General features: G+C 40.0%; 1 protein-coding gene across 1 annotated transcript in view; it reads left to right on the forward strand.

Annotated features, from left to right (window-relative positions):
* HMCN1 (hemicentin 1) overlaps positions 1 to 16482 on the forward strand; it is a 202959-nt gene that overhangs the window by 108491 nt on the left and 77986 nt on the right. Inside the window, exons 31-41 of the mRNA XM_075157015.1 lie at positions 395 to 673; positions 1276 to 1557; positions 2627 to 2735; positions 3333 to 3502; positions 3737 to 3891; positions 4681 to 4804; positions 6147 to 6248; positions 8463 to 8639; positions 11135 to 11286; positions 12059 to 12182; positions 16219 to 16394. Coding sequence (XP_075013116.1) covers positions 395 to 673; positions 1276 to 1557; positions 2627 to 2735; positions 3333 to 3502; positions 3737 to 3891; positions 4681 to 4804; positions 6147 to 6248; positions 8463 to 8639; positions 11135 to 11286; positions 12059 to 12182; positions 16219 to 16394 — 1850 coding nt within the window. The remainder of the gene's footprint in view (positions 1 to 394; positions 674 to 1275; positions 1558 to 2626; positions 2736 to 3332; positions 3503 to 3736; positions 3892 to 4680; positions 4805 to 6146; positions 6249 to 8462; positions 8640 to 11134; positions 11287 to 12058; positions 12183 to 16218; positions 16395 to 16482) is intronic.

Raw genomic sequence — 16482 nt, forward strand, 5'->3', positions numbered from 1 at the left:
TTGCAGGGCGCATGGAGGCCCAGCTGTCCTAACCCGGCACGTGTTGGAGCCTAGAAGGTAAAACGTTTCCAGGTACCTCTAGTGGGGCAGCAGTGCTTTGCAGTGCCCCTTGCTGTGGCACTTGTTTCTTAAGTGTTTGGTGGCCCTTTGATGTTAGATTCCTTTTATTGTGTTCACTTCAAGCTTTCAACTCTCGGTGTGCCCCAGAGAATTGTACAGGCAATGTATAACTCTGCTGTGAAAAACAAACAAACAAAAAACACCAGGAAGGGTTGGAAGTCTGATTAAGCTAAAATATTTTATTCTTACAGCATTCTAATGTTTAATCTATTTAAATCTATGCAGACTTGTATACTAAGGCTTTTTAATACTGTTGTCTTGTCTTTTGGAATAGTCCCTCCTAGTATTAAAGGAGGGAATATTACCACAGAGGTGTCGGCGCTTCTTAACAATCTTATAAATTTGGAATGCGAAACCAAGGGTATCCCTGTTCCTACCATTACGTGGTACAAAGATGGACGCCCAATTATTTCCAGCCCCCAAGCTCTGTATGTGGATAGAGGGCAATTCCTGCAGATACCTCGGGCCCAAGTATCAGATTCTGCAAAGTACACTTGCCGCGTGACCAGTGCCGCTGGAGCTGCTGAAAAAATATATGACGTGGATGTCTATGGTAAGCAAGAGTTTATTGAACTTGGTTATTTGCCATGTTACAGGAAGTGAGTTTTGAAAGCTTTTCTGCCGTCGTAATGTCAGCAGCCTTTACAGGCCTGTCAAGGGTGAACAGCAGTCCATTGTTGCGTTTAAAGACTGGCCTGTGTTAGCGAGGGAGCTTTACACCCTGTGCTTTACGTGACTCAAAAAGCTCTTGACTTCAGGGGCCTTGATACCATGCTTTAGTGAAGTATCAAAACTATTTCTTCTCCGTGTATCCTTTCTCTCTCGCATGTGCATGTTGAACAACACTTACCTGAAATACCCACTCTGGGTGGGATCTTTAGCATACTGTTTTCAGACCTTCAGATTTAGGTCTTCCATCTCACAGCCCTGCAGATCCTCTATTTTATGCAACTGGTCAATATTGAACTGCATCATTTGAATTCTCTGTTTCCCCTTTGTCTTGGCTTGCCCCGGTAGCAAATTCTCACATGAAATTGTGCGTGACATAATGGCATATAGAGCCAAAGTGAGTGGGGAGGAACTAACCCATTTGCTCTTAATACATTTTCTGGCTACAGAATTAATCACTTGCAATATATTGTTTCCTTTCTACAGTTCCTCCAGTAATTGAGGGCGATGCTGACACAGCCCAGAACAGGCAGGTGGTTGCTGGCAATTCACTGACGTTAGAGTGTAAAGCTGCTGGAAACCCTCCGCCTCTCCTTACCTGGTTAAAAGATGGTGTGCCTGTGAAAGCAAGCGACAACCTCCGCATTGTATCTGGTGGGAAGAAGCTGGAGATTCTGAACGCTGTCGAGGCCGACCGGGGCCAGTATTTGTGTGTGGCCACAAGCATAGCTGGAGAACAAGAAATCAAATACGAAGTTGAAATCTTAGGTGTGTGAGTGACAGAACTACTGATTTATCAGATTTCCATAAACCTAGTAAAACATGGCTTTATTTTTGTTGGTATTGTTATATGAAAGGTCACTTAGTCCAAGTTGCATACTTAGTTAAACCCGGGCACTGCACACTTCTTCTGTCCAGGGTTATGGGACAGCTTGAAGAGTCTTACTTTCAGGTTAGTTCTGAAGAATTTTCATGCATGTGGTAGGTAAATATTATCCTCAGGAACCTTTAAAATTCTTCTAGCTTGCCTGTCTAGAAGAAAATCATAGATATGAAAGGAATCCATTAAAAAATATCACTGAATAGTTGCCTCTGGGGGAAGAACACCCTTCTCTGAATTTGAGCTGTGTTGCGCAAATTTTGAACCTTTCATGAAGAAGATTTTTTTCTCCTTTTTCCATTGAATCCTTTACCATGGTCTGAATCTCAGCAGTCCCTTCTGAATGTCTCTAGGTAAATGAGTTATAAAACGTTAATCACATTCTCCTGACATGGAAGGGTTTAAGAACTTTAAAGGCTTGATTTTTAGGCTTTGAACTGCCCTTGTGAAGAACATTGCATACTATTGCATGCAGATGTAGAGCATCCATTCTGCCGCGCCAGGTGTATCGGTATATCTCACTGGTCTTGCTGGTCAGTGAAGGAGCTGGGAGGAGCTGTATGGCAGTGCTCCCTCCTCCTGCGGGAGACTGAGACAAGGGTGAAGATGACCTGGAAGAGGGTCCTCTGCACCTTTGTTTTCTCCTTCTGCTGACAGGGGGTGCTAAAAGTCCCGCCCCCCCAACCCCATTCACAAGGTTGTTCAGACAGAATCTGGAAAAAACAAACAAGAAACAATAAAAAAGAATGAGAAGAGTAACTTGAAGCCGCAAAATATGATTGGGTAAATGTTTTCCTTCAGAAAGGAGCAGTGATGAGCTGCAAATCTGTATGTGTCCAAAGTGAGATAGATGTCAAGATTTTTTTTTTTTTTTTAAACATTACTATTTGAGATAGACTTTTGTGACATTTCTAATGCTTAAATGTTTCTGTTGATGTTTTTTTCTCTCTCTTACAGTCCCGCCATTTGTGGAAGGTGGGGATGAGCTCTCGGACTACATTGTGATTCTCCATAGCCCTTTGGAGTTGGATTGTTCAGCAACAGGGACACCCTCACCAACTATCACGTAAGGGGATTGGTATGACAGTAGGAAAAAAAAATCTGCTGGTTGATTAGGTTAGCTTGGAGGTAGTCTTTATGGACTGCCCATGTTATTTAGTGATGGTTAATGTGTGGAGGACAAACTCCTGGCTCTACTGAAGACAGCGACAGGCACATGCATGGCAGGATCAGGATTTTGTTTTAAAGTAGTTTGGTATGTTGTGCCAACATGCATGTCCTGGAAACTAGCGTAGATAACAAGAACTGACAAAACTCTCATTCCCTTGCTAATGCAACTGTACACTTGTCATCTGCCACCAGTGGCTGCTTTTGCTTTGGAGATTTCTGTCTGCCTCTGGTGGTGGCATCTGCTTTCACTACTGCTTCCCAGCTGTCACCTTTCTCACTTCTTTTGTGCCTGTTCCCCTATACTCCCTTCTCCTGATAAACCATTTTGGTCCATGGCACTCAGAAAAGCAGAATAGTACCTGACATCGCCAAACCTTCCTAGAAATGCAAATAGAGTTACCAAGACATTCTATATAGTAGAATTGTGCATATTTTAGGAGTGTTGTTGATCTTACTTTCATAGAGATCTGAGGTTGTATTTTCTTTTTGATAGGTGGTTGAAAGATGGTCAACCGGTTGAAGAGGGAGCTGGACATAAGATCTTACTAAATGGACAAAAACTTCTTATCTCTCGAGCTCAAGTGTCAGACACTGGCCGCTATAAATGTGTGGCTGCAAATAAGGCAGGAGAACATGAAAGGGAATTTGATGTTACTGTGCATGGTAGGTTGCTCAAGGGCAGGGGGAAAGCAGCGGACTGCCTCTATTTTAAATTGCTGGCAAGAAGGTGCTCAAATTTTACAGAAAATGTTTATTTGTATTAGTGGGTTGAAAAATTGGAGATGAGAGTAGATGACATAAAAGTAGAGCTGCTCTTACCTGTGGGATATTGCTTCTATATATTTAAATTTATATGTTCAAATGATACTTCATTTTTGTTTCTGGTGCTTCTTGCAGTTCCTCCAACCATCAAATCAGCTGGGACTTCTGAGAGAGCTGTTGTGATATACAAGCCTGTGACGCTGCAGTGCATAGCCAATGGCATTCCCAGCCCTTCCATAACTTGGTTAAAAGATGGTCAACCAGTAAACACAGCCAGAGGAAATATAAGAGTAAGCACTACTCTTTTATGGGATCCAAACCATGAAAGATAGTTACAATAAATTATACATGTTAGTGCTTCTTTCTCTTTTGCTTCCCTCATGCTGTGATATAAAGATGCTAAAGATCCATCCTGGAGAGGGATGGGCTTTTGACCTGAATGGGACAGTACCTCAGACTGAATAGCAGTATTTAGTAGACTGAATCCCGTTAGACACTTCCATACCAGAAGAGTCCATGACTGTAAATTCAGCATCTGGCTCCTTTCAGTTGTATTTTAACCTTCAGTTAAAAGGTCTGCCAGTTACGAGGTGGCTCTGCTCACTTGTCACTGTGAGGCGGGATTTAGATGAGTTTTTCTATAAGCACTGCCATTGCAGCACCTACCTATACGTTCCCTTCTCATTGTGAGATTCTGACTTTCAATGAACAGCCCTTCCCAGTGCTTGCATGCTCCAGGGGGTCGAGTGCTTGTAATGGCTTTGATTTACTTTAGGCTGGAGCAGTTTTTGACATCTTGCCAGCGGCAGCGCTCTCTGCCTGCAGCCTCCTCTTCACCTTGCTTGCCTGCCCCTCTGCCATCTAGGTCTCCTCACAGCTGTACAGCTAATAATCCTGATGTCCCAGGAACACTGAAGTCTCTGAACTACCAAGACACCTCTTGCATGAATATTAGCCCCAGGTTAGAAGAAAGATGAGACTGGCTGTATTCAGCGTAAACGTCTGCTTTGCCACGATGCTTAGCGGCTCTGCCTGGGATCGTTGTGTAAAGTGGTTCCCTGCTCTCTGTTTTGGTACAGCTGGAGTCTTCAGGCCGTATTCTGCAAGTTGTCAAGGCCCTGCTCGAAGATGCTGGCCGATACACTTGTGTGGCAACAAATGCTGCAGGAGAAGCCCAACAGCACGTTCGGCTTCATGTGCATGGTAATGTTTCTGCCTCTAGTTAGAAGCTAAACGTGGCTGTTTTAAGGCAGCTTTTTTACATCTGTATTCCCTTCTCTTTTAAGCTCTCTGGCATTTTTGTTGTCTCTGCACATCCATCTTTCAGTTTTCTTTCTTTGTCCCACTCCATTAGTAAGAAGTCAGGCCAAAAGCTGTCTTTCTTGGGGTTTAGCCTTTCTCGTGTGGTACCGAGGGCCACAGAAATGAATGCCTTTCCAGTTAACTCTTCTGTTCAGAGGTATCCCAGGAAGCCAAACGCATTGCCACTAACCCACCACTCAGAAGGGTACTCTATGTTTCTGAATCAAGATACGATGTACCACTGTTGGCATTATTAATTTGATCCAAGTCTTCTGGGGAAAACAGCATTCCCCGTGACCTTGCAATGGGGAAATTTTGCAGGAATGACTTTGCTGAGAAAGAAACGTTCTCTTATGAGGGGGTTTTTCAGACTGTTTAAAAGGAATTTTATTTTGCAGCTAAAAACGGTATAAAAGGAATCAGGGAAACTTGAGAAGCTGTTGTTTGCATGTGAATTTAATAAATGCTCTCACCATGATTTACGTATATTTGCCTCAGAAGTGGTCACGAAGTGTTGTGCATTCTTGATGCGATCCAATTCTCAAAGGATACAGGAGGTGCGGGAATGGACTGTGGCAAAATGCTCATGATGAGTATGATTATGTTGACTTTCATTGTCAAACCAAATTTCCAGTAACTGGAAAATGTCAAACTGAAATGAAGAGAGATTGCAGTATCTCCAGGATGAGACTTAGAACAAGGAACCACACTCATACTCTGATAATTGCATCATAGTTAATTTTAGTGTCAGTCCCATGCTCACTAATACCTCTTTTGTTCTCAGTCTTCATGTTCAAAGTGTCATTATCTGGTGTTTTTGTCATTTTGCAAATTTATAGACTTTAGTAAGGTAAAGAGTCTTGCTTTGTTAAAGCCATGTACAACATTCAGTTTAATGTTACCAGTTCAAGTGAGATGAGCTTGCCACATTAGAAGAATTACTGTTCTGTGTTGTGCACCCGTTTCCTACAAGTCCATTTTAAGTGCCATTTTTCCTGAAAAAATATAAAGTAATAAAAGTATTGTTTTATTCCTATTAACACTAATGAGGTTATACAATTAGAGCGTATTCTCCTTTCAAAGACGAACTTTCTTGAGAAATTCCTCGGTCATCCAGCAGTTAGTTGAAGCTTGTGCAATTCATTGCCCAAAGTTTCTCAGAGGGCAGTTTACTTTGTGATTGGATGTTTTGCTAGCTGGGTGGCTGAATTAATGAAAACCTGATGCCTTTGTCTTTTCCCAGAACCACCCAGCCTGGAAGATGCAGGGAAAATGTTAAATGAAACAGTGGTGCTGAATAATCCAATCCATCTTGAATGCAGAGCATCTGGGAACCCTCTGCCAGGTATGCACATGCACCTTTGAGAACATGAAGCAGATCTGATAAAAAGTTTTCACTTTTATATGTCTTTTGAAAATAATGGGTATTCTGAATATGAAGTTAATTCTGTGGTTTTTAAACTAGCTGGAAACTATTAAATGCTATGTATAATGGGAATTGTCAATATATCAACTGACATGGAGTAGGTATTGAGGAATTCAGTAATCCCCACCATTTTTAATTAAATGAATGAAAACCACAAGGATAATCTATTCCCTTGCGCATACAGCGATGCCCTGTCCATAGACAAGAATACTGTCAGACTTCTGCTAAATCAGCTTTAAGCACATCCACTCTTCTCCCCTGTCAGGTCAATATTTTATAGTGTAGGGCAGTCTTAGAAGAATACCTCGTGTATGTCAAATGTGGCCGTGTCTAGGACCTTTTCTAAAGGCTATTGAAATTAATAGGAGGCTCTTTGTTTGGTCTGGGCCCTTTGCCTGTAAGAATGAGTAGGTTTTCTCTGTGTGTACAGTGCTTTCTGTGGCTTGCCCCGATGTTAAATTATACTAATGAATTTGTGGGTTCTCTTTATATTCTAAGGTTTGAAAACTAGGCCATGTATATCTGTTTGTGTTTTATTTTCCTCACATTTTGTAGAATTGTAATTGTTTTTTTCCTTTTTTTTTAAGGGAAATTTCCCGTAGAAATCATAGACATTTACCCAAGTGAGAGCTGAGGGAGTTTGGCTCCTGTTTAGACTGATGGATCTTTTGAATTGTTTTTGAACTGAAAAAAATCTAAAGCAATCTGGGTTTTAGTTACTTCATTGCTGGGATTCTTTCAGCGCTAGGATTTTTGGATTAGGTCTTTTTTTACAGTTAATCTTTTTTATTCTTGTTGTTGAGATAAATATTTCTTTCCTTCTTTTTTGCGATGTGTGTTTTTTGTTCCCACCTTCTTCTGATGGGATATAAGAATACTGTGTTAATATGAGAATAATTTTCTGTATTAATTATCGTACAGCAAAACGTGGGGAATAGCATATAATGAATATCTTATATCTAGTATAGCAATTTATTCTTGTGCTGATGATAGTCCCATTTTCAGAAGAAGGGTTTTACTAAATTTCAGCTGAGCATCCAGGTTCACCTTCTCCACCTTTTAAAGAATTGATTCTCCACAGAGTATTATTTTCTAGAATCATTTATACCTGTATAAAACAAAATTTGAAATTATTGGGGGTATATGTAAAATGTTATGAAAACGTAAGGATTTTATATCCATTTTGCACTCTTTTTTTCTCATCAAATTGCCAATTATTTTAGGACAAACACATAAAATGATGGAGTTAATATAATTTTTACAATAAAACCAGTTTGTTCACCTCTTCTGTGTATGATGTGATGCTACATACTAATGTCAAGATATGACATTAGCTAAGAAAAGTGATAGCACAACATCACACTGAAAAACAAGCTTGCCTGCAATCTTGTTCATCAGTCAGGCCAGATTACTTCTCGAATGTGTCTTTCACAGAAAACTTGTGTGCTACAGAAAATGATTCAGTAAGTAGCAGTTTCATCTAACTGAATAGTGAAGTGATGCCAGTAAAACGTTAGTTACGCATTCTGCTGATGGAGGGTGCCATCTTTTGGCTGAGATGCAAAAAAATCCTCATATCTTGTTGATTATCAATTCCTGTAAAATTTTCTTTGGGAGTAATACCAGTTTTCTGGGCTTTATTTTCAATTTTTGAGCCTGCCAGTTGAACTTTGATTTGGTGGCTTACATTTTGTGCCTATAATCTTTCCCAGGTGGTTCATTTTAATATAGCAATACTTCAGGGTAAAAGGTGAAAAAATTATATATATCATATTATTGCGTATTTTTGATCAGCTGCTGTTGGCCTTGGTATGAGATGAGTAAATCCTCTTTGGATTTGTGTGATGATTTTTCAACTTCAGAATATTTTTTTCATAAATACATGGTGTGCATGGATGATAATGTCAGGTTTGCTATTGAATTCTCCGGGGATAGTCAGTACTTTGCAGAAATGTTACCGATTCCCTCATTTTCTCATTACTTTTTGTTGTTATTAATTATGATTAATATTGCTACTGGTTTGTAAATGCTGGTGTTACGTATCTGAAAACTTAGGTGGAAAGTTTGAAGACTATTTGGTCCCTTTGTTTTTGTATTTTTGGCAACTTTTCCATCTTTCCTTTCATTGTGCAGCTATCACATGGTACAAAGACAATCGTCCACTTACCAGTGCTGCAAGTGCCACTTTTCTGAACAGGGGGCAGGTTCTGCAGATAGAAGGTGCTCAGATCTCTGACACCGGCGTTTATAAGTGTGTGGCTGTCAACACAGCGGGCACAGCTGAGTTGTTTTACAGTCTTCAGGTTCATGGTAAGTATTACAAAACTCACAAAAAACACCTGCATGCACCACCTTTGCTCTTTTCAAGTTTCACGTCTGCTTTAGCAGACTTACCATCACTCATCACACCATCATACTGGAAAAGATACGGCACAGGTCAGAGGGAAGAAAATTCACTCTTCTGTTTTTCAGTGACATTAGAATACATGTCTGAATTAGGGAAACGTGGTAGGGGAAGTCAGTTCTAGGAAGAATGAGCAGAGGCACCAGCTTTGTGGAAAAGGTATTTATGTTATCACTTCAGCAATTTGGAAGGCCTTGCAATTGCTGCGTTTTGCTGTAGATGACTTTAAAGCTCACAGTAGACAAAGAAAGGACACATATCAAATGCTCTTTCATAATCCAAGAATTTTAAAGAAAAATGTACTGTGTCTAATAAGATGAAGGGGAAGTGTGGGTGTTTGCAGACATGAGACACCTGATCAAAAGCCAAATTGGAGCTTTTCCACTGATTTCAGTGGCTTTTGGATGGGGCCGTAATCCAAATTCTTATCTTTGATACATGCATATGCATGTAGCTGATTTTCTGTGGGAGTCTTCCATGCAAAACTGTGGCCCAAATTTGGCACAGTGTCCCCAGCTGAGATGCATGCAGAGTATGTAGTTCCTATTAATGTTAATTAACCAATAATGAGTTGGGCAGTACATTTCCATGGAATTAATGACCATCATGGGAAAAATTGACGGCTCAAGACATGGTCAAAAGCAATTAACCCCACCCAGTGATTAATTCCCAGGAAATATTTAGAGCCAAGGTCATTATTCTGGTTAAACCGAAAAATGAAAAATAACTCCTAAGTATATGCATGTCTTTTTATGGGTGATGGAATTTCAGTGGATATGTCCGGAGTTTTCTAGGGAACTAATACTTTGTGACTTAGACACATAACATTGTTATGAGCAGAGTATATATGCAGTTGCAGCCAGAAGTAGTTGCATCAAAGGAAGCTGAAACACCTATCCATGAACCTACTTAATTCAGCTCGTGTCATGCCAGGCTTTCAGTGGAGTGCTTTTTGAATTCACCATGAACAAGTTTATCGTCCAGTTTACTTAGAGTTTATGAGTTTGAGAGGAGAAAACTTGAGTTTTTTCCTCTCTTAATAGTGGAAGCAAGAATGACTACTTAATGGAGAACAGACTCTGAAGTGTCAAGTGCAGAAAGTTACGCTGCATTTACTGAAAGCCTGCTCTAGATTTCTGTATGGCAGTTGGCATTGGGAATTGAGCACCTATGCTGGTCGATTACTGGTCGTGTTTAACAACTTCTGTTGTTAGTAGCGTTGTGGATGCAGTCGCTGTGGTAGAAATTATCAGATCATTTTTGCATTAAAAACAATGCTTGATACTGCAGGCTTAACATTAAATGAAAGTAGCTGGCCTGCTGAAGGAAGCAGGTTGAATTCCAGTTTAGTATATTCATATGATTTTGTTGTATTAATTTTTTCCACTTCTTCCTCGCCACTGTAACTTTTTCAGGCGTTTGGGAACAATGGATGCTATTGTAGTGAAACAGGGGAACTGTGTGCATGCGTGTGGGGAAAAAAAAGATTATAAGATCACACTTGCTTTTTTTCTGCCATTTCTGCCATTACTGGAATTTATCTAAGAGTAGGTAGCCTGAGTTACAGGCTGTTAGAGGTTGCTGAATTTATTAATGAATCTTATTTTCAGTACGGAATTTTATACGTTTTTTTTTTCCTCACATAGGATATGTATGAGTAGATCACACCATTCTCATGTCTTTCTAGGAGTGACTTCAAGTGTTAAGTTTGTACTGATACTGACTGTAAAGCTTTATTACTAAGTTCTTAGTGGTAGGAGCAAATAAAATTGTTTTGATTCTCCTGAGAAATGAAATATCTCCGTTTTTTAATACTTTTTGTCTCCCTTTTTAACATAGCTCTACAAAATTTGCTAGAATGTATGCTTATAGTAAGTGTTTTGAGATGTTCCATTAAGATGTTTTTTATCCTCAGACAGTCAGATGTTACACAGTCTAATCTGATAAATGTTCACATATGTTCTGCAAGGCCGATTTATTACTCTGTGTATGTATTTGCTTTATGCAGTTTATACGATAAACTTCTTTCTTTAATCCCACCACTCTTAATGCCTTTCACAAGGTCTAAATGGAATATTATAAAACTTTGAGGGAATATTTTCTGGTTTTGTGTTATGGTTCCCGGGTTTTGCAGCTGTCCTCTGGGCTGTGGGCCCAGTCCTGCTTACCTTGCTCACAGTAGTTCCATTGAAGTTATCTGACTGCTTATGTAAGTAAAGAGCAGGATTTGGCACGGAGCAAACAAATGACAAGAGCTCAGTAGGAGTAACATGAGAAATCGTTCCAACAGTGTAGTGCCTTGTAGAAAGAGAAACAATGTCCAAAAGTAAGCGGCCCACTTAATTTCATTGTGATTAATACTCTTAGGTAGCTGTTTTAGCTTTGCTTTCTTTTTTTGCAGTCCCACCATCAATCTCTGGCAGCAGTGACATGGTGACAGTCGTGGTTAATAACTTAGTGCGACTGGAGTGTGAAGCAAGAGGCATCCCTGCGCCTATTCTGACGTGGCTAAAAGATGGTAGCCCTGTTTCCAGCTTTAGCGATGGACTCCAGGTACTGGGTTCAAATCCTGCTATCTGTGCTGTTTTCTTTTGTGGTAGGAGACTTTAAAACCGGTACAGTTTAATGGAACTGTATAAGCTAGAGATTTTGGAATGAGAGCATAGAGCCTTTTGCTCTAGGTTATTGGTGCAAGTTTAGCTCCAGTAGTTACCGTGTGAAATAGAAGGTATGGGTATATTGAAATAAGGTGGTCCTTCCAACTGATTTCATACTGAGTAAGAGTTTGCATCAGCAGGTTTTTCACTTACTGGCAAGAAGAGGAAATTGGACCATATTCCTATGCTGAAGAGATCTGTAGAGCTCAAGATCGTGTAATATCTCATTGCATAAAATACTAATTCATTAAAAAAAAAAAAAGACCCCTCATGTAAGGACATACTTCAGAGTTAAAAGGAGAGGGCATGAAAGCTAATTTTATTATCTGAAAGGAAAGAGGGGAAATTTGTACACTATGAGGACAACTCGGGACACAGACAAAAGGTGTGACAGAATGTTTGAAACTGGTAAGAGGGAGGAACGTCCAGATCCTGCAAAGACGTGCGAATTCCAGGAGTTCCCTACGGACTTGCATGAAGTTAGACTTCTGCTTTTGCAGGTCTCGATCAAAAGAGAACAACAGAGTGCGGGGCAGAGTGTAGGGAACAGAGATATGGTGGGAAGCAGTGGCAAAACGAGTATTTTGTTTTGAAATGAAACCTAATAGTTCTCTCTGTTGTGTTTCACATTGAGGCATGTATTCCCAATGTGTCGTGCTTGTTTCCAGGTTCTGTCTGGGGGCCGAGTCTTGGCATTGACCAGTGCTCAGATCAGTGACACAGGAAAATACACTTGTGTTGCAGTGAATGCTGCGGGGGAGAGCCAGAGGGATATTGAACTCAGAGTTTATGGTGAGATTTTCTGACAAATTGCTCTATTTTTTTGGTCATGAAAACTGTTCATGGAGCTTTAATTAAACACACTGTGGCCCAGACCTTTAGCAACGTTGAAGAAAAATTGTTCCAACCCATAATGAAAGGCAAAGTGATGAGGTGTGTGCGTGTGTTATATATAAAATTAAAAATATATGTATACATATATGTATGCGTGTATTAAAGTATGCGTGTATGTTCTTCTGTGTATCCTTGAAGAAATGTAGCTGCAACAGTGAATTTATAAGGTTAATACATAAAGGCTTATTTATAAATGATAGGAGAAAATACGTGTTTTTCTTTGTGTAAGAAACATGTAGATCCCACAGGCAAAAGATATTACTGGGGCCAGAGCTCAATGGTCTTTACTGAACCAGAATGAGTCAATGTGAGTTTGCCATACAGCTCTCCAGTTTCTGTTCCGTTTTCAAGACCTTATTATGCCTGCCTAAATGGTGTTAGCACTTTTTTAGTGCTAACAATGACACTGTATTGAGCCCAACCAGTCAACTTTGTCTCTTTCAAGAAGCAGGGAACGTATCTTTAGCTTTTGTACTTTGTCAGTTTTCCAAATTATGTCAATAAGTTAATTCTGAAGTCTTTTTGGCTGAACTCATGTGAATTCATCCTTCCTTCTCATTTCTTGTAACTTGTATGAGCTTCATCCTGATTTCTTGTGACTTGGATAAGATGCCTTTTCATATTGCTTTCTCAGTGATCGTTGGTGATGTACCAATGTCAAAGAGCGTGACATACTGCCAGGAGGAATGCCAGGGAGTTTGACTGTAGCAAGTTTTAAGTTTCCCTGGACCGCTCAGTGGTTTTGTACACCAGTGAAATGAGGATGAACAATGATCTGCCATTTGTTTTAGAAATCTGATGGTACCAGATGTGGAGAGAGGGTTTTGGAATTGAAGCAGCTTTGTGGTTTTGCTTCTGCTTTCAGTAGGCCAGTGGAGAGAGAACTGTTTTGGGTCTGCCAATCTCTAGCTTTATGGCAACCATAAGCAGAAATCTGGAAAAATCTTGCAAGAGAAGTTAGAAGTTTGGATGTTCTCTAAGGTGAATAGGGACAGCTGGCCAGGTTATTTGTTTTCGAGTTTGGCTTTCAGAATTGACTTCCTTGTAAATGCACTGTGGTTAGAATACTCGTGACTTGAGTCACGGCTACTTTTGCATCTGCAAGGGCAGTTCGGAAAGTCAGGGCTTTGGCATGGCAAGCAAGCTCGAGGTTAACGTGGGCTGGAACATTTTATGTCTAGAGCAAGGAATACCAAGGTCCCTTTTGGAGTTTGAGGACAGGTGTGTATGTATACGTAACCACACAAGTGGCACGGATATATTTATTATTTCTCTTTTATTTTCTGGAACCTCTGTCCATTTTAGCTAGATGAACTGAAAAGAGTTAGTTCGAAGTTGTGTATGTTTAAAATTACTATTGTATTAGAAGCTGGCCAGGGTTGAGCTCAGCTGCAGGGCCATCTTGAGTGAGGCTGTCACCAAAAAGTAATACTGCTCTTAGGATTGCCTTATATGGGTAATCTAATTAAGAAGTCACAGGAGGAAAATAATTTGGAGTGCAGTTGGAGCTGAGATGGTTACAAATGTGTGGTGCGCTGAGCCAGTCTAGGAGTTGGAACAATCTGGGTAACATATAGTTACCATGAGCATAATTAGATTAATTTTAAACCCCCTTCCTTCAGAAATAAATGCTTTAGTGTCTGTCTCTCTCTGTTTCATAAACTCAGATTCCTTTTGAACACATTTCAATTCATTTAGCTGAGAGGAAAAGTAATTGGTGGAAAAGTATTTGGAAATAAATTTGCCTTCTGCAGTAATGGATCAGCTTCCAATTTTCAGTTCCACAATACTCGTAAAGAATCTGGGCCTTTGTGAATTTTACAAAGAAAGTAAGATAAACAGATTTTTTTTTTGGTTACTATATTTCTTATCCACAGAGACCAGACTTTTCCCTAAATTATTTCCAAACTGTGAAATCAGCTGCTCTGCTTAGTACTTCCTGTGCAAGAAAAACAAAGCTTTATTGTTAATGTTATTTTTCAGGACAACTTGAGAACTGAATTGCTGGTTTACTGAGTACCACTTTGGGACATTTTACAATCTCATGTGTGCTAATTAATTCAGTATCTTCTTGTAGTTCAGAGTGAAGCTCAGACTATTCCTCACAGACAGTCCCACTGCTTCCCTTCTTCTTACCCCAATATTTTGTGCAATCAGACACACAATTTCTGGAGTAATGGATTGCAAAACTAAAAAGCGAAGGAAATGTGATAACAAAGGTTCTTATATTTGGCCCTGGTCAACTTTTTTTGGGCAAACTGAACAGTCTTAGTACACAACAAGCATAAAAATCCCACTTGGATATGTGTAACCAGACAAAGTAATTCTTGCTAGGAGAGTTTTGATTTTGTAAATATTTTAACTGCAGATCTAATGTTGCATTAATGTCAAGCGTTTACAGTGAACATGCTTCATGTTTTTAATTGACAAGAAAGGAAAGGGAATCCCTATGGGTTGTTTTAAGGATTTAAGAACATATATGCCATTAAGGTCATGACCGGGAATTCTTTCCTGGATTGTGCTTGAGCAGCCCAGTGAAAACACTTCTGCTCTCTGCAAGTTTGCCGTAGTTACCTGTGTCAGTGATGCACATGAAGGCACCCACCTTGCTGTGGTGTGCATGACGAGCGCTCCCAAATTCTGTCTCACTGGCTCTAATCTGGGAAAGGGAACCTCTGGTAGAGAGCTGGTGGTAAGCAGCAGCAATGTGGCCATGATGGCCTGCACCACTCTTGCTATTTTCCAGGTCAGCGTGTGTCTGACACCAAAATACTTTAAAACTCTTAATGTGGCAGTATTCTGTCGATGACTCAGAGCTGCCTGGGGAGTCTCAGAAGATTTCCTTTGACCGATGATACAGCATGCCATTACTAAAGGACATTCGGTTCAGCCATGAATGCTGATACAAAGCCATAGATGGCAAACAGTTTTGGGTCTTTAATCTTTTCATTTAAGCTCATCTTGTCAGTCTAATATTTCCTCCATGTTCTTTTCGATTCCAGCCATGAACGCTTTCCCCATGGAAAATTGCTCACATGCTGTGTTCCAAGTTTTAGTTCTCAGTTGCCTTCTCGGTTGCTTTGTTTTTCTGACTGTGGAAACACAAATAAAATGGGGGAAAAACTGCATTTTCTTGAATCTTGACACTGTTCAAGAACAGCTAATGGGTTTCAATTTAAATGTGCAGAAGCATTTTTTTTTTCTTCTACACAGAAAACTTTCATTCCAAAAGCTGATTTTTCTGCCCTATAATTTGGAAATAATAGTGTAATAATGAGGTTATCACTGAAACTGCAGTACAAATCTAAATATAGTGCTCAGTGCCAACAATTGCAATAATTAGCTAGCAGATACCACACAAAACAGATAGACAATAAAGTAATAGTAGATTATGACTTAATGATTAAGTCATTAACCTGTTTACTTGGCTGCAATCATGTAAGTTCTCATTCTGTCTTCTGTATTTGGCCATCTCTGGACAAAATTCCTCTCAGAGTTCTCCTTAAAGCCAAGTATCCATCTTGGCACTGTCTGAGACAGTTTAAGCCATTTTCAGCTTCTGGGTCTGATTATTATCTTGTGAGTCTTCTCACTCATCAGCTCTTTTTCTTTTTAGCAGGAATGTACTTCCCCATTCTTTGTATACTGTATACTTTCTAGCTATATTTCAAGTATTTTTTTGCTGGTCTTGGCTTATCTAAATGGTTTCTTTGTAGCTGATATCTCACTAGCATATATCTTGTGTAGAGGATATTCTGTAAGTAACAAAAATTTTTCCATTGCTTTTTGTGATATAAAGGAGACTTAAGTTGTGTATCAGAAAGGTAGTAACTGCCATTTTATTTTTGTAAATGAAGACTGTTAACTCCACAGTATGTTTACTCTGGGAAGTCTGCAATGCCCAAAGGTCCTTTGTTTTGATTTATTGCTGTAGTTCCACCAAACATCATGGGAGAGGAACAAAACGTCTCTGTGCTCATCAGCCAAGCAGTGGAGCTGCTCTGCCAGAGCAATGCTATTCCCCAACCCGTGCTGACGTGGCTCAAAGATGGACGACCCTTGCTGAAGAAGCCAGGTCTTAGCATCTCTGAAGATGGAAGTGTACTGAAGGTAAACTGGGTGGTCAGGCTCTGGTGGCGATTGCTTTCTGGGGAGTATACCCGCCATGAAGGCACTAGATACCCGTTAGGGTTTGGAT

Source organism: Calonectris borealis, chromosome 8 (assembly GCF_964195595.1).
Source record: "Calonectris borealis chromosome 8, bCalBor7.hap1.2, whole genome shotgun sequence".
Lineage (NCBI taxonomy): Eukaryota > Metazoa > Chordata > Aves > Procellariiformes > Procellariidae > Calonectris > Calonectris borealis.